This window comes from Nuphar pumila, chromosome 13, assembly GCF_984573655.1.
Source record: "Nuphar pumila chromosome 13, dmNupPumi1.hap1.1, whole genome shotgun sequence".
Classification (NCBI taxonomy): domain Eukaryota; kingdom Viridiplantae; phylum Streptophyta; class Magnoliopsida; order Nymphaeales; family Nymphaeaceae; genus Nuphar; species Nuphar pumila.
In genome coordinates, this window is record NC_143261.1 from 103,083,528 (window position 1) to 103,106,599 (window position 23,072).

Sequence of the window (23,072 nt, forward strand, 5' to 3'; positions counted from 1 at the left end):
ATATATTGCAAATCGACACTAGTAAACACATAACATCTTACAAATCGATGTAATATTGCATAATATATTATAAATTAATTCTTAAAATCGATTTCTAAGCTATTAATAGGAATTTTTCTCTTGATTTTTATGATATTTTATCATTGATTTATAGATATTGCTTCCTAACATGATGTCTACTATAAATTTATAGGATATTATATCGATTTAAGATATTGCTTTGATTCTTAATATTGATTTGTATGTTGATTCTTAATATCGATTTCTAAGTTATCAATAGGAATTTCCATATCGATTTGTAAGATAAGTTATCGATTTGCATATTTATAGGATATTATACAGATTTAAGATATTGTTATCGATAAACATCATGTCGATTTGTTGTTTCTTTCACTTTTTTGCCTTTTATCAGTCATTGTGAAAATCGCGGTAGGACAAATCGTTTCTACCAATTTTTGTGAAATATTGTTTTGTTTGTTAATATCAATTTGTTAGCTGTTATGTTGAATTGCCGTATCGATTTATAATATATTATGCTCAATTGTTGTATATTGACTTGTAAGATATAATGTATTTTCTAGTGTCAATTTTTATGATATTTGTAGTATGATTTCTATTGTAGAATTACAACAAAGAATTATAGAATTACAACAAAGAATTATAGAATGTTAAACATTACAACGATTTACACTTATGAAAGTTAAATGCTACAACTATTTTTGTAGTTGAAGAATCCACACATGATTCTAGTGTTCCATCTGATTTTTTTGAATTGAATTGAGTCTGTCATGAAAGAGATCAATATCAGACACTATATTAAGTTCAACAAGAAATGCAAACATCCTTTCAAATTGTTACATACCAAAAGACTTGTAAAACTCATGTCATCGTTCCACTCAAATAGGTCAGAAGGATTGCAGGTTCCAACGTTGTAGTGCATGTCAGTAGGGTATTGTTGCACGTTGAAAAATACACAAGTTATATATTGATAAGTTGTACGTAATACAATTTATATGGGAAGCAATATACTGTATTACATACTTGTTCATGCGAAGGGCTTGGTTGCTTAGGGGTTGGTTGTTTCTTAGACATTTTCTTGTCAACCAATTCTAGTGAACCCTTTGTCCTCCGACAACTACGATCAGAGGCAAGTTTCCTTTTGATACCCTTCGCTAGGTGAATATTTTTATCATAATCTACAACATTTACTCCTACTTGTCGAAGATGATGTTTACACTTTGACGTGACTTCTCATAAGGGTCAGGGGATGTGTGATTTTCACCTACGTTGTTCGATCCTATTTTCTTAGATTGGTCTTCATGAACTGCAACAGACTGATGGTGAATTAACTGCACTTTTTTAAGTAATTCTCTTAACACTTTTCTCATACATACATAGGCTTCTTTGCTTTTCGATGCCAAATATGCAACAAACATAAGTGACCTACATAGTTATTGGTAACGGAAGGCTAGGTGACACTTCTCATCGACAACAGATGGACTGACAATATTTGTATCCAGTTGTTCAATTTTTGCTTGTTTCATTCATCTTCGTATTAAATATGACTCAGGTATTTATTGTGTCTTTTATTGATTAACTGTCTTTAATGCATGACGACATAAAATACCTTTAAATTCAGAGATTTTGCACGTACATTCAAATATTATGTTGTCAACATTGTACGTAACATGTTCTTCTTTCCTTTTTGGATGTTCTTCGCCCTCTCATACAACATGGTATTTATGCATATTCTCAGTTTGCATACGTCCTTATATGTTGCAATTCATGACTTGTATAACCTCATTCTTAGTCCATTCAAATACAGTCAATGTATACAGATCTGCAGGTTGCGTCAATATTTTCATGCCCAAAGTTACAGGGCGGGTGTTGAAGCATTTCACTTCTTGTTCAAGCTCATTTTATCTAAGACCGTCTACAAATAATTCATATTGTTTCATGAAGCGAAACATTGTTAAACATGAATACAAGGTTTTTTTCAGTGTAGCATGCATAGATTCAGCTCTTTATGTGTTTATCATACCTGCACAAAAGTATTGTCTTTCATATATCAATGCTCACTTCTCTTTGTCTACATATAAATATTATAACCACACACAGTCTTCAAGGTCGTACATCTGAATCATTTGCTCCCAATCAGACATAAAGGTGACCTCATCTATGCTCTCAAGTACACACTTTCTAAACTTTTTATCAAACCATGTCTTCTGATTAAAAATGTGTCCTATGTTCTTTGCTGCATTTTGAAAGATATGCCACAAACATAGGTGATGATGTGCATCTGGCCATACATGAGACACTATAGTCGCAATTGCATGATCATCATCTCTAAGTACAGCTCCAGGGTGTTTCCCATTCATTGCATGTGTAAATACTCTGAACAATCACTCAAAGCTTTCATTGGTTTGGTCATACAAAAAAGTGTTTCCTAATATGCAACTCTGTTGTTATCATTGCAAAATTTTACTTTTGCAAGTCAAACTGACATTTAAAAAAAAATTGAAAATAACACACCTCCGTTTTAAAATGTAGAATAATTCTGAAGAATGGAACTCGTCTGTCGGTACGAAGTTTAACCGTTCCTGGCGCCATAATCAGGGGTAATCGAACCAAGGATCAATCATGTGTTTTGCTTTGCTCAATTGTCTAAATCGATATTCTATTCCTAAATGCACAAAGAATCAGTATGCTTCAAATATTAGAAAATACTTAGAAAAAGAATACTTTGAAAATCGTGAATCACATTGGGAGAATACTTTGAAGAGAAAAAAATTTGATTTCAGAAGAAATCCTGAGGTTTTGAGAAAAACGACTTTTGAAGGAAACTTGAATAATTTTTGAGAAGTTTGATTTCTTTGAATTGAAACTCTGAAATTTTGAAGTATTGAAACTTTGGAGAATCATGAATTGAACTTAGAAAGATTGAAAATTTCTTGAAAAATCAAGGGTTTTGAGAAAATTGATTTTGAAAAAAACTCAGATGACTTTGAGAAAATCATTTTTTCTGAGATAGGATTTTTGAATTGATCAAAACAAAGGGGCATGTGGCCCTGTGAAAAAACTATTCATGATGCAATCTAGACCAAGAAGATGTATAAATGCAATTTTGAGAAGATATTTTCTGAAAAATTTATGGAAAATCATTGATAAAAGGATTTTTTGTGCCTTATAGAATTTAGATGAAATAAATTCGTTATATATCCCTGACTATGGTCACGAATACATATTGAATATAGTTCATTTGATTCTAAAAGGGGAAAATATTTGAAAAACTTTGAAAATTGCAATAATTTTTGAAGATAGCCTAAGAGTGTAGGTCGTTTGTAGCTTAAAAGAAGATGGTAAATCTGAATATTGTTCGTATTCTTACTATGGCCACAAATACGAACTCAATCGAGTTTATCAACTCCTTAGAAGCGAGTGTACGTGTCATTCATGTAGACCATTGTGAATTCGAATATGCATGAATCATCATCCATCAAACATTAACATTATTTAAAAAATAAACAATATGCAATACAGTCATATTCTAAGCAGGAAATTAAATTCTTATTCTAATATTTATAATTTATATAAATAATAAATTAAAATAAAGAAAAGAGAAATAAAGCAAAATACAATCTTGAGTGTCCCTTGGGCAGCAATGAAGGAGGGGCTGAAACTTGGAGGAGAGAGAGAGACACGAATTTGAGAGAGAGAGGATGAGAAAGCATCCTTTGGTTGACCCCCATAGCCCCTTTTTATAGCTTTTTCCAACTCTTAAATAGAGAGTTTTTTTAACTCCTTTTAATTAATCTAATTAAGGGAAAAGACTTCTAACCTAGTTAAAACACTAACTACTAACCCTAATTAAACCTAATTGAGTCCTAGTTAGTTTAAAATGACGTCAAATGTGGTGCCACCTCTATGGGCCCACATTTGGTTTTTAAAACTTTAAGCAAAAGCTAAAAATCAAAGTTAAATAACAAAGTGAAAATGGAGAGTTTTTTTAAAAATCAAATTTGATTCTTTCAAACTTCTAACCTAACTTGAATACTAACTAGACTTAAACCAACCTAAACTTCTTCAAATGTGGCTCCACCTACTGTGGGCCCCATTTGGTTTTTTAAAAAATAATTTTAAAACTTGAAAATAAAGGGTTTAAAAATAAGGTTTTCAAAAGGGGTTTGAAACAAAAGATAAAAACCAAAGTTTTAAATCATCTAGAGTCCTAAATGAATTGAAAACCCCTCTAATGTGGTGCCAAATGTATGGGTCCCGCATTTGAACTTTTGAAAAGGTTAAAATAAAGGTCAAAAAGAGTTTTTAAAACAAATGAAAAATAAAAGCAAAGAATAAATTAGAGAAAATTAGAGTCCTAAACTAACTAAAACTCTTTACTAGAGTCCTAAAATTTTAAAACTCTAAAATTTGGGTTTTTGAAAGACAAATGAAGAAGTTTTGAAAGATCTTCTTAGAGATTAGTGAAAATGACCAAAATAACGAAATCAAGGTTAGAGTCCTAATTAACTGAAACTCTAAGATAGAGTCCTAATTCAACTAGAACTCTGAGAATTTGATCGGTTTTCGAAAAATAAGTAAAATAAAACTAAAAAAATAAATCAGAGTAGAGTTCTGAACCGACTCAAACTTTGGGACAGAGTCCTAAACCGATTGAAACTCTGAAATAAAGTCCCAGAATTTTGAAATTTGATTTTTTGAAAGATAAATGAAGAAGTTTTTAAAAGATTTTCTCAAAAATGAAGTCAGTGTTAGAGTCTTAATCCAACTGAAACTCTAGAGCAGAGTCCTAATCAGACTAAAACTCTAAAATTTTGATTTCTTTCAAAAGATTTTGAAAGATTTTCTTAAAAACAAGTAAAAATAGAGATAAAATATAGAGTCCTAATCTGACTTAAACTCTGGGATAGAGTTCTAGTCTCACTGAAACTCTAAAATTTTGGCCAAAATGAAAGATTTTGAAAAAAAAATCTTAAAAAGAAATGAAAATAGAGATAAAAGGTAGAGTCCTAATCTGACTGAAACTCTGGGATAGAATCCTAGTCTGACTAAAACTCTAAAATTTTAGCCAAAATGAAAGAAATGGGCAAGTGATAAGGCTACCTCTGATTTAAAACCAAAATAAAATTTTAAAAAAGTATAAAAAGGTGAAAAGACAGAGTCTTAATCTAACTAAAACTCTGAAATTTAAGAAATTTGGATGAAAAAAAGGATCTAGAAGCGACCACCTAAATGGGTCCCATACGAGAATTGAGATAAGTTAAAATTTGAGATTAAAATGAATTCAGATCGCTTTCTAAGGAAAATGTTTTGAAATAAAAGAATCCAAGATCCCGGGGGTTGACAAATGGCAAATATCGATCTAAAACCCTGGTTTTTTAAATCGATTTTGAAAGAGAGTTTTAAAACTCGAATCTGGATTGAAGGTTTTGAAAAACCAAAATGCTCGATCTCGAGAATGACATGCAATGAAATGAAATGACAAGCAATGACGTGTGATCACATCCAAGGATATACAAAATGCAAGACCCTGGATAAGGGATTTGAAGTCCCGGGCCTCGGGGAGAAACAAAGAATTAAACATTCCTGTTCGGGGATGAAAATTGATAATTGAATATCAGATCTGACATTGGGTCTGATCCAAATGTGGATTGGGTCTCAGATATGACTAAAATTTTCAGAAAAGAAACTGATTTGAGCTTTGATTCATGGTTGTACCAGCTGCGGGAATGACAAAATGATATTTTAGACAAAATAATTTGAGAAATGATTTTGCCCCTGCAGGGCATGGAATGACACTAGAAATGAGGTTTGGACTGGCCTTGACTGGTTTAATCTGAATCCTAAGGTTTCTAAACTCAGAAGAACTAAAATGACACTGATTCGAACAAACTCCTAGGCTGAATGATCAAGAAATGGTATAATTCTCAGAAAATTTGTGAGAAATGCACACTGGAGTGAAATGGACCACAAAAATGCACTGGGTTTGAGCTAAAATGAAGATCAAAAATATTGAGATAAACTAAATCTAAAGCTCAAACACTAGCTCAACTGACAAGGGTTAGCTCAGTTTCAGCTGAAATGAGCTAAAGTGGACTCCTAGACTAAGAGAAATGGAATTGAACTGGATTCGGATCACTTGAACTCCTGGTGAGCTCAAGCTCGACTCAGGCGGATAGGGTCAACTGGGATTAACTGACTCAGAGACAATTGGCTACAATTCAAGCTAGAATTGAGCTCATTTATGAGGAAATGAACCAAATTTAGCCGAAATGGTTAGAGATTAACAGGATTGGCTCATCGTGAGCTCAAGTGAGCTAGAAATGACAAACATTCTAACTGTTCTGAACTTAAAAATGAGCTTGGTCGACTCTAACTGACAGGGATCTAAGGTGACCTAATGATAAAATGGTAATTTTTCTAATGAAAAGGGGTGAAATGATACCTAAACTGGAATTGACCTAGGACTAGACTCCTACACTAACCTACAGGGGTTGGCATTTGCGAAAGGAGTGGTGTCTGAGAATGGATGAGGAAAATTTGGGGTGTTTACATCCGTGAGTGATGGTTCACTCCGACAAACTACGCAAATGGCCATTGTTCCGTATTAATCTTCACTGTCGTATAAAAAACAAACACATCATTGAAGCATTCATAATCTACTCTTGACTTTGAATATGCCCAAAACATATTCACAATATACCCATCTTCATCCAGTTGAATTGCACTAAAGAAACAAGGATCATTGCTTGAATTCTTATATAGGTAATCAACCAAAGAACATATTCCTTCATTCTTCATGTTGTCCGACCTCTTCTTTCTCAAGTGGTTTCTTAGATCCATAGGTGTGAATGGTACATTCTCGTGACCACCATCTATGTGCACGCATAAATTGTATATTTTTCTTGGTGTAATACCGACGCTATTAGCTATTTCAGTAATTGCAGCATGCGCTTACGTTACTTTACGATGTGACATTAACATAGAAGTCATAAATGAAATGGCTAATTCATGGTTATGATCATTAATTAAAGTACAAACTACATATTTTCCTTTCAAAAATGTTCTTAACACCATTCTCGCTGGACAACCACATCTTGAACCTGACTTGCTCCTTGTTGGATTTCCACTTGACTTCTTTCAACTTTGCTTAGAACAAACATATGCCTTTTTCACCACGACACCCTATGCATTTTTTGCCCAAGAATACCTTCTAACACTGAAGTCAAGTTTTAAGGCATAATCATTATAAAATTTATATGCAGTTTCCTCATTATTAAACTGCATTCCCTTTACGGGAACATAGTCAAGTGTACTATCATGTAGACTTGAGGTGTCTACACCTTTATCAAGTGCACTGTCATGATCATCTACCTCATTATCAAATTGCATTTCGTCTGCTGGAATATTCAAGTCAATAGTGAATCCAATGTCTACACCTTTTTTGTCATGTGCATCATTAGTGCACATATTCACTTCTTCAGGTGCGTCGATAGTACGGATGTTCGTTGCTCTATGACTTTCCAATGATTGAGATACATCATCTTCACTGCAACTAGTTGATAAGCTCAACACTGTCATGAGCAAAATATCAGTTTGTGTTAGTCAGTGCATACATTTACTATGATTTATTCAAGATGCATATAACAACGACTACCGATTAGTTAAGCAAGTCAAAGAAACGATTGAATGAATCACTGTATCAAAGCAACATAATAGCTTACAAATCGATAATAACAAACAAAACCATATCTCACAAATCGACACTAGAAAACACAATATCTTACAAATCGATATACGACAATTCAACATAATATATTACAAATCGGTATACGACAATTCAACATAATATCTTACAAATCGATATACGACAATTCATCATAATATATTACAAATCGATATTAACAACCAAAACAATATCTCACAAATCAACACTAGAAAACACATAATATCTTACAAATCGATATACGACAATTCAACATAATATATTACAAATCGATATTAACAAACAAAATAATATTTCATAAATTGATACTAGAAAACACATAATATCTTACAAATCGATATTAAAAAACAAAATAATATCTCACAAATTGACACTAGAAAATACATAATATCTTACAAATCGATATACGATAATTCAGCATAATATATTACAAATCGATATTAACAACCAAAACAATATCTCACAAATTGATATTAAAAAATACATAATATCTTACAAATCAATATACGATAATTCAACATAATATATTACAAATTGATATTAACAAATAAACCAATATCTCACAAATTGATATACATGTTACTACAACCGGGATTTGTGTTACATTGCATATACTGAGTGAATGAATGATACCGGATGGGATAGAGGCCCTTGCTCGCATATGTAACCAAGCATTCTTGTCAACAGATCTCACCGCCTTACAAATATCTTTAAATTTCTAACCGTCAAAACGATAAAATCTACCTGCAATAACAAAACAATGCCTTAATGACACTCACGATGACATATGTTCTTCAACAATAGCGAAAAAATGTGATTTCTTTTTTGTTTTTTATGAAATTAAAAAATACGTATTCATCCGTGTGTAAGGGCCCAAGGCCCACTGAGCCCATTCGGCCTTTGCCGGCACTTTCCATGCTCATACCTAGGGGTGGCAAAATCTGACCCGACCCGCCAACCCGCTTCTTAGCCGGGTTAGGATTTGGCTTAAACGAGTTCGTGACGTAAACGGGTCGACCCGCCTAACCCATTTATTAAACGGGTCGTGTTCATGTTAGGGGTATGCCAACCCGCCAACCTGTTTGACCGGTTTAATAAACGGGTTAGGCGGGTCGACCCGTTTACACGAACCTGTCAACCCACAACCCGTTTATATATATTAACTTGACGCTCATGACGCAACACGAGAGACAAGCTTTCGAAGAGGGAAACAAACTGGTAAGCAATCCAGTTGCCGAGCCCGGTCTTGATGAACCCTCTGGCGAAGAAGAAGGTGAGGGCGATGAGCCAGGGAATGGGATCACCGAACACCAAGAAGGCACAGACGAAGGTCAGAGTCTTGGTGAGCACAGAGGCGCCGAGGCCCATGAGGGCTACGGCACCGAGCGGGAAGAGGTTGCGTGATGATGCTGACGATGGTGACGAGGAGCTGCCAGGCATTCCTGGCGACCCCGACAGGCGGGGGAACGAACCACAGGATGACTTCGTCGATGATCGAAGCGGCCAAGGGCTTGAGTGTCGCGCTGCGCCAGGGTTCTGGCAAAGGCGAAGAGACGACGGTCGGTGAGGACGATGCAATCTGGGGGAGGAATGGAGAGATTTGGCGTGGGATCTGGGGGCGATGGTAGAGCGGGATCTACAGGAAGAGAGAGAGGGAAACCCTAAGGCGCATGACAAAGCGAGGGACGCCATTTCGATGCCCTCAGAGAGAGAGAGAGAGAGAGAAGGGGGGGGGGAGCGATTCTCCCTCCCGCTTCCTCACAGAGGGACAGACAATTCTCCCTCCAGCTTCCTCACAGGATTACTCGGGTCGGTTATCGTGTCTATGTTATCGGGTCGACCCGTTTAATAAATGGGTCGCCGTGTCGTGTAATTGTGTCGACCCGATCTGACCCGTTTATTAAACGGGTTAACCGTGTCATGTCGGGTTACCCATTTAATAAATAAATGGTCATGTTCGTCTTTGCCACATCCGACCCGTTTAATAAACGGGTCGTGTCCGTGTTGAGGTATTCTGACCCGCCAACCTGACCTCCCAACCCGCCGACCCGACCTGATTGCCACCCCTACTTATACCCGAGAATTTGGGTTCGAATCGGGTTGGGTGAGTACCTGATACAAACCTGTTATAGACAGCCCGACTAAGAAGTGAGAAATCTGAAATCTGAGGATGATCAATATCCACTGCACATCTCACTGGGGAACCATACACCTCAATTGGAAACCGTCAGATTGAGGGGCCCATCTGATCCGCTCCTATTCTTGTGGATAGTCTGAGCGGAGAGACAGATTGCGTCCTCCAGCTTGGCCCAATGAAATCCAAGTTACTGGATTAGGTGGCCAATAGGAGCAGTCGTTTGGATTTGCCAGCCGAGGAGACCCTCCCTCCCTCTTATATTAGAGCATTACGGTTCCGAATCACCATTCAAAACCCAATCTATCAATCTAGTGAAGAGCTGAGGAAAAAAGAGAGAAAATTTTGAGGGAAGATGGCGAGCATGATGAGGACCTGTGGAGTGGCAGCCATTCCTTCCTTGTCTCCCACAAAGTCTAAATTCATAAACCCACTTTCGTTGCCAACCTGCTCAAATGCCTCTTATCGCTTCACCATGTCCGCTGAATGGATGCCCGGCCAGCCACGCCCTCCCTATCTAGATGGCTCTGCACCAGGGTCTCTCTCTCTCTCTCTCTCTCTCTCTCTCTCTCTCTCTCTCTCTCTCCATGCTAATTAAATTAAACCCCTTGTTTACTCTCTGTTGTGCAGAGACTTCGGCTTTGACCCGCTTGGACTCGGTGAGGTACCAGAAAATCTGGAGAGGTTCAAGGAATCCGAGCTTATCCACTGCAGATGGGCGATGCTTGCAGTTGTATGTATCTATCCAAAGCAAACCATCATCTGAATTTTACTCTTTTATTATCCAAAAAAAAAATGCTCTTTTTCTCCTCCTCTGCTAAAAAATAAAACATGATAATTAAGACAATCTACAGAGCACTCCTCCACCTTCCATTTCGATTTACAAAATGGAAATGGGGGAGTGTATAATGTATTCTTGCGCCCCATCGTCCGTTTCAAAAGGGAGTGACTATTGCGATTTAGAAAAAAAAGAGGGCATGATTCTCAAGGCATGAGAAAACCGGGAAAATTACCATTGGATTCGAAAACTAATTTTCGGATTTGAAAGAAAACAGACGTCCGAGAGATTTGACATCTATTATTTGGCCTTGACGATCGTTGGTACTGATGTATGGGTTTTGGTTTTATGCAGCCAGGGATTTTGGTCCCTGAGGCACTGGGGTTGGGCAACTGGGTGAATGCTCAGGAATGGGCAGCGGTGCCTGGTGGGCAGGCAACATACTTGGGCAACCCCGTCCCCTGGGGCACCCTCCCCACCATCCTGGTTATCGAGTTCGTAGCCATTGCCTTTGTTGAGCACCAGCGCAGCATGGAGAAAGACCCCGAGAAAAAGAAGTACCCGGGTGGTGCCTTCGACCCACTCGGTTATTCCAAGGACCCTGTCAAGCTCAAGGAATACAAAATCAAAGAGATCAAGAACGGTTAGTAATTAGTGGTCCCTCAGACATGCCAGGGCGTTAATTGCTTTTTTCCACTCTCCCCAAACCACTCCGGCACCTAACCTACTTTTTTCTTGTCAATCCACAGGCCGACTCGCCCTTCTCGCTTTTGTAGGATTCTGTGTGCAGCAATCTGCATATCCTGGAACGGGGCCACTCGAAAATCTGGCTACTCACCTTGCTGATCCATGGCACAGGAACATTGGTGACATCATCATTCCCAGATCCATCCTCCCCTACTGAACACCACTATAAAATTCCATCTTGAACTTATAACGCGTTTTTTGTGGTTCCCTCTTTTGTTATTTCTGCTTACCAATGTCAAAAGAACAAAAAGGAAAGGTTTCTTGCTTACCAATGGTGTCATTCTTATGCGGAAGTTTTTCAACTTATATCCTTTTACTGGTTCATCAAATTTCATGCCATCGCTTTGAATAACCCCAAAGGGGTTTGGCGTAGTGGGATGGAACCTAGGTAGTTGGTCTAGGTTCAAATCTCATGGCCGTCACCCCTTGCAGAAGCAGAAGTCCCTGGGGGCAAGGGGTAAGCCCATGGAGTTTTACACTGTGGCGACAGTGACAGTAAGTATGGCAGGCAAAGCCAGCACGGCTAGGTCTCTGATCCTGGGGTGATTTCTCCGTGTAAATAAAAAAAAAATGCAATCACTTTGAATGGTGGTGCCTTGCATGATGCAGTTTGCTTCGATCTATGAAAATCTGTTGAGCTCCCGTCTAAATTTTTCCTGTTAGCATGATGATAAGGTTGCATCCAAATTCCAACCATGACAAATGGAACCGCCAGTGTTACTATGACAGGTCCACCTATCAAAACAAGGAGAGTTGGAGAGGCATCATTATGCCGAATGAGCACATATCGCATACACATCCTCGTGTGTGTGTGTGCGCGAGAGAGAGAAAGAGAGAGAGTCTATTGGGCTTTTAAAGTGGTACATTCCCTTGTTTGAGTTGATTAGATTTAACTACAGATGTATTTGATATACCTTATGATAGTAGGTTTACTCATATCCAATGTATTATAAGATTCACTTTTTGACAGTGAAAAATCAATGGCTTACAGTTCACGAAGTTGGGGATGTTTAAAAAATGGCCCAACATGAAGAAAGTAAATAAAACATGTTAAACATGATATACGTAGATTATGAGTATACCGACATAAGCTATAGTGGTTTAGTACCACAATTGACCTATGCACTCGTGAACACTACCAAGCTGATGGAACTTCACAAGTTTGAAATCCATAGGTGCATGATTTTAAAATTAATGGCCATGAACTTCTACCCACGGTGACTATCAGGTTCTATTTATGGGTCAAGGTCTGGCATCCAAATGCCAACCCAAATGCATGCAATCTCATTAAGGCACTTCATCAAATAGTTAATCTGCACTTTCTTGGCTGCATGAGCTCACCTTAACCATCAATTTTGGGAATCAGATCTTAAGTCGTGTGACAAATATATACATGCATAGCTATATGAGCTTGTGGACAACAATTTGAGACGTGATGATGATACATGGTTATTTCACTACAATACAATAATTTTTACTACAATAATTTTAGCATAACAATTTTCAGTTTCATTTTTAAAGCTACTTTTATATAAAAAAAGAAAGTCTTATTTCAGATAAAAGATGAAAACCTAAAAATCCTCACCTTCAATAAAAAGGAAACACAATGTTTTGCTAAGGAAAGAGATTAAAGAACAAATATTTCACCTCAGCAAAAGAAATCGTTCTTGTTTTCTCCACTCCTTTGGTTGCCTCACTTGAACAACAAAATAGTAAGCAACTGCATAAAACATTCATATTATCAGAGTATGAGATCTAAATCAAATGGAGAGAAAAGACGAAAAAGAATGAAAACGTAAAAAGGAGAAAGAAATTAAAATCTGTTAAGAGGAGAAAATAGGGTTGGTACAAAAACAACTTAACTTTCTATCTCCTTGTCTGGGTTTGCAAACTTTCAACGGACGTGCCCTCGCCCCAAAAAACAAAAGGAAAAGAGAGAAAGGGGGCTAGCCCTCACTGTAGAAAGAAAGAAAACGAAAAACATGGGAGAAAGAGGAAGCAAAAAGAAAAGAGAGAGTTTTAATCGATGCACATGCCGGAGGAAATTTTATCGACAAGCAGATGTTCGCCAAGAACCTAATGCTCACTGGGAACCCAACACAGAGGGAATGAGCATGAGAGAGAATGAACAAGGGAGAAAAGAAAACAAGGAAAAGAACCAAAAAAAAAGGAAAGGGAGGAAAAAGAGGACGAGGGAAAGATTAGCGCTAACAATTTTTAGGGATTTTCTAGCTTTTGGTGCAACGTTTTTTTTGGGCCATCTCATCCCACCCCCACCCAGGAAACACAAATGCACACAAAAAATCCCCACCCACACATGCTCACAACACTAGAGCATACAGTCCACCCACGCATGCGAGGCAGAGAGAGAGAGAAAGGACCTTGTCGCGAAAGAGGAAAACACATGCAGGGATTCATCCAGCGTGTGTTCGACCCTTTGGTGATGGAACTAGAACTGTGAAGGTAGTGATGCGAACCGCAGATTGAGCATTCGGTATTGTGATGCAAACCGCAACGAGCATTCGGTGGTGTCAGCCAGCGCAGCCACGCTGGGCGCAGCCGCAGGGCAAAGGCATTCAGTTGTCAGCGTGGGGAATAAAACAGAGGGCAATCGGCCAGCGCATGGACAGTAGGCCAGTTCAGCAGCACCGTCTACTTCAGCGCACGAGTCAGCCGAAGGTGACACAGTAGGCCAGCAGTGTATAACAGAATGCGCCACATCAGCCATCCAGATTCGTTGAATGAGAGCGCCATGGGCATGGACCACTTGCAAGTGGCTTTGGCAGTTTGGGCTGAAACTGAATGATTTTTAACTGACTGAATGGTTTTGGTTTGTTTGGTATTCTGTTTTGTATGGCCTATATAAATAGGCGAGCTATGCTCATTTTTTGAAATATTGAAATAGAATTGACTTAGGTCTTTTGGAAAGGAGATTTTTCTCTTTTGGTGCCTTAGGGCATTCAGATCTCTTTTAGAGGGATATTTATGCGCAAGCTAACTCATTTCAGCCAATGTCTGCTAGTTTGAAGCTAACCTACTTAAATTTGAGCTAACATCAAGTGCATCATGCTCATCGTACATCCGATAATTACAGATTCTTCTACAAGCATATCAAGTGAAGATGTCAAGAATGCAGTGTTGACCTTGCACAAAATGTGAGTACTTGACCTTTCAGAGTTGAATCTCCATTTCATCTCGCGCACATTATAATTCAGTCCATTTGCATCTGCAGCACCTATTCAAATGAGTGTCAACGGCTTCGCATTTCAACGGGTGCCACTACCACTACAAGAAAAATGTTAATTAGCGACAAAAATTTACGATGGATTTTTTTCGTCGCAAATTTGAGACAGATTAGCCAGAAAAAACTTTCATCCTGAATCCGTCGCTAAGTAGCGACGGATTAGCGATGCAAAAATGTTATCGCTAATCCGTCGCTACTTAGCGACGGAATAGCGACTCTAATTTTTCGTCGCTACTTGTCAATAAAAGAAAAACAAATTAGCGACGGATTTAGTGAGGAAATTTTTCCCTCGCTAAATCCGTCGCTAATTTTTTATTTAAACCGCCCATCAAGAGCACAAAATTTTTCCTCTCTCCATGTTCGAAATTTAAACCGACCAAGCGATTTAAACCGACTTCCGAAGGAATGATATCGAAGGACGGCGACGAGGCAGAGCAGATGGTTGCTGGAGGACGGCAATGCAGAAGAGCGTGCCGGTTCACGGAGGACGGCGACAAGGCAAACCGCCCGACTGCTGGAGGACGACGACGCCGAAGAGCGTGCTGGTTCACAGAGGACGGCGACGAGGCAGAGCGTTCGGTTGCTGAAGGACGGCGACACCGAAGAGCGCATCGGTTCATAGAGGACGGCGACGAGGAAAAGCGTCTGGTTGCTGGAGGACGGCGACGCCGGAGAGCGCGTCGATTCATGGAGGACGGCGATGCCGAAGAGCGCACCGATTCACGAAGGACGGCATTGCAGATATCGAAGGACGGGCAGTCCCTTTGCAATGCATGTCGGGTGCGGTACAAGTTCGACTTATTGTTGTCGGAATACCGCCCGACAGGGAGCAATTTTTTTTATTTTTTTTTAAAATTTAGCGACGGATAATGTCCATCACTAATCTATCACAAATTAACGACGGAAGTAACGACAGACAATTTTGACGCTAATTAGCGAGCAAAAATTTACGATGGACGATATCCATCGCTAATCCGTCGCTAAACAGTTTAGCGACGGATTAGCGATGGATATCGTCCATCGCTAATCCACAATTTTCTTGTAGTGTGCAGAGGTAGTCAAGCCTTTTCATTATCAACACCGAGTGAAGGGAGGTTTCTCGGCTAAGAGAGGCCCTTCACAATGAAGACTTAAGGTCTTTCACCTCAAAGTGCATCAAGCGCATGGAGATTGTCCACAGGCTTAGGATCGAGTAGCAGATCAAGCCTTGTCGCACACTGCCTGTGCGCAAGACTCTAAATGTCGCACCTACTGCTGCATAAGCGCAGCAATCTGCCACAACACCTCTGTCGTGCAACACTTATGCACCATAGCACCTCTGTCGCGTAACTCTTGTGTACCGCAGCTTCATCACATGCGCAAACCTTTGCATGATGCCTTCCATCGCAGTCGCATCCATGTGCCGCAATGCCTTTCTATGCTCAACGACGTGCGCACACATCTGACACAGCACTAGCACAACTCTGTGCGCTCCACACCTTACGCCTCCTACGGTGTGCATATCCCTACGATAGACAACACACACTACTGTGTGCCACTGCACTGCCAATCAGATACAAGCCAGGCTGTCGTAGCAGCATTACAACTTGTCGAGTGCAGGCTATATGAACCTCCCCCTGCTACAGTGAATTGTGCTTAAATGTATACTGTCATGTGTGGTAGAATTGACAAATCAGCTAAGTGTAGCCGAGGTCGACTGTGGCCTTTCTTTTGAGCTCAATTGAGAATAGTTCATGTACTTTTTGCTTGAAGCTTGTAAGCTAGCTTAAAATTAGACAAAACCCCTCTTAAGACTTGTAATAGTGTAGTGAATTTAGTAAAGGTCACTCACAAGCACACACTACACAAATGGTGCCTCAAACGAGAGCTAAAAGAAAAGAAGAGCTAAGGAAACTAGCTCTAGAAGAACTACCTTACGCACAAAAGCTATTTGGAGACCTACATCAAGGTCATTCGCCTTCAATTATGGATCCTAAATCTAAGGTGCTATCATCGTAAAATTTTACTTTTGCAAGTCAAACTGACCTTTGAAAAAGATTTTGAAAATGACTCGCCTTTGTTTTTAAAATGCAAGAAAATTCTGAAGAATGGGACTCTCCTGTCGGTACGAGGTTCAACCGTTCCTGGCGCTATAACCAGGAATAATCGAACCAAGGATCAATCCAGTGCTTTGCTTTGCTCAACTTGTCTAAATCGTTGTTCTATTCCTAAATGCACAAAGAATCAGGCATGCGCCATAAACTTTGGAAAATGCAGATTGAAAACATGATGTATGCTTTGAATGTTTGGAAATTCTTGAAGAGGAATATCTTGAAAATCGTGAGCCAGGCTTGGAAAGTACTTGAAAAAAAGATGCTATTCTGAAAATTCATTTTTTAAAGAAGGTAAATCTTGGTGTTTTGAGAAAATCGATTTTGAAGAAAATCCAAGTGACTATGAGAAAATCGATTTCTCTGAATTTGAACTCTGAAATTGGGACATATTGAACTTTGGAAAATCATAAATTGAACTTAGAAAATACTTTTGAAAAGAGAAAATATTCTGCGAAAATCGATTTCTGAAGAAAACTTGGGTAATTTTGAGGAAATCAATTTTGAGGAAAAACCAGAATAACTTTGAGAAAATCAATTTCTCAGAAATGGATTTGTGAAATAACCCAACAGGGATGGGCGTGTGGGCCTATGAACCTTTTTATGATACAATCTAAACCTAGATGATGTATGAATGCAATTTGAGAAAATATTTTCTGAAGGTTTGGGGGGAAATCATTGATAAAAGGATTTTTGTACCTTATAGAATTTATATGAAATATATTCACCACATATTCCTGACTATGGCCACAAATATGTATTGAATATAGCTCATTTGATTCTAAAAGGGACAATACTTAGAAAATTTTTGAAAATGTGTCATGATTTTTGAAGATAGCCTAAGAGTGTAGGGCGCTTGTGGCTTAAAAGAAGATGATAAATTTGGGTTTTATTCGTATTCTGACTATACTTTTTGTTATAAAGTTCAGAAATTAGATTTTGATCTATAGCACGAAAGACTTGGTCATTCTCTTATATCAAAAATCCAGCACTTTCCAAGTTTAGAAAAATTTTGTAATTCTGAAAATTTTGCCTATAAAGATTGTATTCTTGGTAAAATAAAAAGATTATCATTTTATTATAGAACTTTTCTTTCGTCTAGATCATTTGAGTTAATACATTCAAACGTTTGGGGTCCTGCACTAGTCATATTAAAAGGCAGATACATATATTATGTAATTTTTGTTGATGACTTCTCTAGGCATACTTGGATCTACTTCCTTAAACATAAATTGAAGGTTTTTTTGTATTTTCAAACATTTCACAAAATGACTAAAAATAAATTTTAAAATGATATTTTCATTTTTTGAATAGACTTAGGGGAAGAATTTTTTGTCAAAAAAATTTAAAGATTATCTCAATTTACATGGCATCACATATCAAAAATCTTGCTCATGTAAGAAGATAAGTTCTTAAATTATCACCAAGGGAATCTTCAAATGAGACCATCGAAAGGATCATTCACATGAACCACAAGGATTTCATACACAATACCCAAGAAAAGGTATACCACAACAAGAGGGAAAATATAACTATTGATTGGGAAAACACCCACTAAAAACATTAAATAACAAGGGGGGGGGGGGGGGGGGGGACCCCTTATTTATAATACAAGAAGAAGAGGGAAAGAGGGAGTCGTTGGGCTCCCAACTCTCTCACTTTATGCTTTTTGACTTTGGTCAAAAAAGCATAAAGTCCAAAATGTCCAAAAATAGGAACTAAAAAATAAAGATAAAGAAACTGTCATAATCCTAACTAAACTATATAACTAAAATAAAAGAAAAAAAATTACATATCTTCTTACATTATATATAATGTTACATTATTTAACACTCCCCCTCAAACTTACGGTTGAATAACCAAAAGTTTGTCCAAGATAAAGTGAAATCGAGGAGCAGCGAGAGGTTTGGTAAAGAAATCTAGCAGTTAATATTCTGAGGAGACATATGGAAGATCAATGGTGCCATGGAGAAATTTCTCTCATACATAGTGACAATCTATCTTGATATACTTAGTTCATTCGTAGAATGTCTGGTTGCTAACAATGTAAATAGAATTTTTGTTGTCGCAACACAATTGTGATGCTCTTATACTCATAAGACCCATGTTTTGAAGCAATCGCCTTAGCCAGACTACTTTCCTGGTGGTTGTAGCCATGACTCTGTACTCGGCTTTAGTTGACGAATGAGAGACCTTTTGTTGCTTCTTATACCTCCAAGAGACCAATGATTCCCCTAAAAATACATAGAAACCAGTAGTTGAGTGTCAACCATTAGGATCACCTCCCTAATCTGCATCAATATAAGCAGTTAAATCTAAGAAAAAAGCAGAAAAAAGTCCTCGAAAAATAGAAATTTTAATATATCTAATAATGTATAAGATAAACTCCGCATGTGTATAACTGTTTAGTTATACACTATCGATCCCAAGCCGAGATAAAGGAGGAGGGTTGTGGTAGCCCTGTGACAGCTAGCATAAAAACTTAGTCATACCCTATGAATATGAACCAATATGAGAATTTCGTTGTGGCGTTCCCTACTGAGCGACGCGTTGTACTCTATAGGCCCGGAGGCAGTGATAAATGGGCAAGGGTTGCTAGGTCGTCGCCCGAAAGCGACGCGTCACACCGGCGCCAGGGTGTGGTGTCAAATAGGCAAGGGTTCCCTCACTTTGTTGGACGGGTGGGGGTAAAGAAGTTAGTCCAAGACCATAAAATTACGTTAGCCACTTGGAACATAGGATCTTTAACTGGTAAGTTGGTAGAGTTAGTAGATGTTATGTGTAGGAGAAAGATTAATATTTTTTGTCTACAAGAGACCAAATGGGTAGGTGAGAAAGCAAAAGTGATAGAACCTTGGGGATATAAGATTTGGTATATAGGAAAAAATAGGAATAGGAATGGAGTAGGGATTGTTATGAGTCGTGAGTTTATAGATAATGTAGTTGAGCTCCGTAGAAAGGGTGATAGGATTTTACTTATTAAATTAGTATTAGGTACGAATATTATTAATATTATTAGTGTTTATGCACCTCAAGTAGGTTTAGATGATTCCATTAAGCGTCAATTTTGGGAAGATTTAGATGGAGTAGTACAAGGGATATCTTATGGAGAAAGGCTTTTCATCGGCGGTGACCTTAATGGGCATGTAGGCATTAGTAGGGATGGATCTGAGAGTATCCATGGAGGCTATGGTATAGGAGAAAGAAACAAAAGTGGAGAAAGGATTTTAGATTTTGGTTTGTCCTATGATATGATGTTAGCAAACACTTGGTTTAGGAAGAGGGAATCTCACCTAGTAACATTTAAAAGTGGGGTTAATATGAGTCAGATAGATTTTTTCCTACTTAGAAAGAGAGATAGGGGTTGTTGCATCGATTATAAGGTTATACCCGAAGAAAGTGTAGCTACACAACATAGAGTCTTAATTTTAGATCTTAGAATTAGACAATACCGCAAAAGGGATAGACATATGATAGATCCTAGAATTAAGTGGTGGGCATTGAAAGAAGCTAAACAAGGAATGTTTGTAGAGCGGGTAGTTAAGGAAGTTGATTGGTGTCTCGAGGAGGATTCTGAATCTATGTGGAATAAGATAGCGGGTGGCATGAGAAAGGTGGCTAAGGAGGTATTGGGTGAGTCTAAAGGCGGTGCACCGCTAGGTAAGGATACATCGTGGTGGAACGAGGATGTCAAATTAGCTATTAAGGTTAAAAGAGAGTGTTATAGAAATCTAAGTAAAAATCGTGATAATGAGAATTTGGAGAAGTATATGATAGCAAAGAAGGAAGCTAAAAAAGTAGTTCGGAACGCGAGGGATAAGGTATATAAGGAGGTTTATGACAAGTTGGATACCAAAGAGGGTGAGAAGGATATTTATAAGCTTGCAAAGATGAGAGATAGGAAATCGAGGGATCTGGGTATGGTTAGATGTATCAAAGATGAAACGCAAAGGGTTTTAGTCAAAGATGAGGAGATTAAGGAGAGATGCAAAGATTATTTTGATAAGCTATTTAATGAAAGTCATGCTCAGGATCTTGGAGACTTCTTCATTCCTTTTCATGAGATGAATCGTGACTTCATGCGCAAGATTCAAAAGAAAGAAATTGCAGAGGCTTTGAAGAAAATGAAATCAAGAAGGGCAGTTGGCCCAGATGGTATACCTATAGAGGCTTGGAAATGCTTGGGAGAGAAAGGTTTAGAATGGTTGACAAATCTTTTTAACAAGATTTGGCGGACAAATAAGATGCCTAATGAGTGGAGGAAGAGTACTTTGGTACCTCTATATAAGAATAAGGGTGATATACAAGATTACACAAACTATCGTGGTATAAAACTCAAGAGTCATACTATGAAACTTTGGGAGAGGGTGATTGAGTCTAGGTTGAGGAATATTGTCATGATATCGGAGAATCAATTTGGTTTTATGCCTGGAAGATCAACTATAGAAGCTATACATCTTCTTAGACAACTTATTGAGAGAAATAGAGAGAGGAACAAAGATTTGCATATGGTTTTTACTGATTTGGAGAAGGCTTACGATAGAGTACCTAGGGACGTTCTCTGGTGAACAATGATGAATAAAGGTGTTTCTCTCAAGTATATTAGTATAATTAAAGATATGTATGAAGGAGTTGTAACCAATGTCCGCACTTGTGGAGGGGTGACAACCAATTTTCCTATAACGGTTGGGTTACATCAAGGATCTACTTTAAGCCCTTTGCTATAGTGATGGATGAGCTTACGAGATCAATTCAAGAAAATGTGTCGTGGTGTATGTTGTTTGCTGATGATATTGTTTTGATTGATGAGTCTAGAGTTGGGGTTAATGCTAAGTTAGAATTATGGAGACAGACATTGGAAGCAAGAGATTTTAAGTTGAGTAAGAGTAAGACAGAATACATGGAATGTCGATTTAGTAAGCAACGAAGTAGTGATGGGAGTGTAGTGAAGCTTGGTGAGCATGAAATACCAGTGAATGGTTCTTTCAAATATTTGGGATCTATCATTCAAAAGTATGGAAAAATTGATGGAGATGTAAATCATAGGATAAAGGTTGGGTGGATGAAATGAAAGAGTGCAACTGGAGTGTTGTGCGATCGTAGAATGCCATTGTGGTTGAAGGGAAAGTTTTATAGGACCACTATTAGGCCCGCTTTACTATATAGTACGGAATGTTGGGCTGCCAAGAGACATCATATTCAAAAAATGAGTGTAGCTGAGATGCGTATGCTGAGATGGATGTGTGGAAATACAATAAAAGATAAGATTCGGAACTAGGAGATACGTAAGAAGGTAGGTGTTGCACCCATTGAAAATAAGATGAAAGAGAATCGTTTATGGTGGTTTGGACATATTCGACGAAGGCCTAATGATGCTCCAGTAAGAAGGATGGAGAAATGGGGAAATATATTAGTTAAAAGAGGTCGGGGTAGGTCTAGGAAGACATGGATGGAGGTGATAAGAAAGGATATGAATGCTTTGAACCTCACCGAGGACATGGCATTGGATAGAAATGAATGGAGAAGAAGGATTCATGTGGAAGACCCATAATGTTTTTCTTTGTTGGTTCATATCGCCGACCCCAATTGTTTTTGGATGAAGGCGTAGTAGTTGTTGTTGTTTGTAATAATGTATAAGATAGCTCCCATATGGACAGTGGTAGGAGCTTGTTGAAATTGACTTGTTGTGTGAACGACATGTGCAATGTCAGGTCTTGTAATGAATAAATAAGATAGTGCCCCGACAAGTTGTTTGTAAGGTGTTGAATTTTCAAGTGGTTCTCTGGTTGAAGTTTTGTAAGAGTTATTTTTAAAAGATATTTTTTACTAAAAACTTGGGAAAATCAATAACCAAATATTGAAAACCGACTTTCCATGAATGTGACGAGTACGAGTTGAATCCTCAGGGAACAGGATGAAATTTACTATTATCTCTAAAAATTCAATTTATTAATATAGCAAATGTTTATGATAAAATAAAGCATTACAACTAAGTCATACTTTAATAACTAAAAATTAACTAAAGGAAATTCTAAACACGGTTGCTCAAGCTTTCTCTAGGGCAGAGGGGTATTTTCATCTTTTCACCACATATGCATTCTTCGTATTTGACATAAATAGTCCTTATACCCTACAATGTACTTGTCAACCTAAACAAACATAAAATAAAAAGTTAGTATTTGAATAACAAAATGAGCATAAAATTATAACTAATTCTAATTCAAAAATTAACTAATAAGACTAAATTACAAAAATAATAATAAAATAAAATGTAATTTCTAATTTACCAACTAATCTATGTTAAACTAACCGCGGTCAATATACTGACTAATCTG

General features: G+C 37.8%; 1 protein-coding gene across 1 annotated transcript; it reads left to right on the forward strand.

Moving 5' to 3' along the window:
- Nucleotides 1-10,160: 10,160 nt before the first annotated feature.
- On the forward strand, nucleotides 10,161-11,671 carry LOC149819552 (chlorophyll a-b binding protein 6, chloroplastic-like). Its single transcript, XM_089985729.1, has 4 exons — nucleotides 10,161-10,415; nucleotides 10,509-10,611; nucleotides 11,011-11,299; nucleotides 11,406-11,671. Exons 1-4 carry the CDS (start codon nucleotides 10,234-10,236, stop codon nucleotides 11,558-11,560), a joined length of 729 nt encoding a protein of 242 aa, XP_089841855.1. The 5' UTR covers nucleotides 10,161-10,233; the 3' UTR covers nucleotides 11,561-11,671.
- Nucleotides 11,672-23,072: the final 11,401 nt, after the last annotated feature.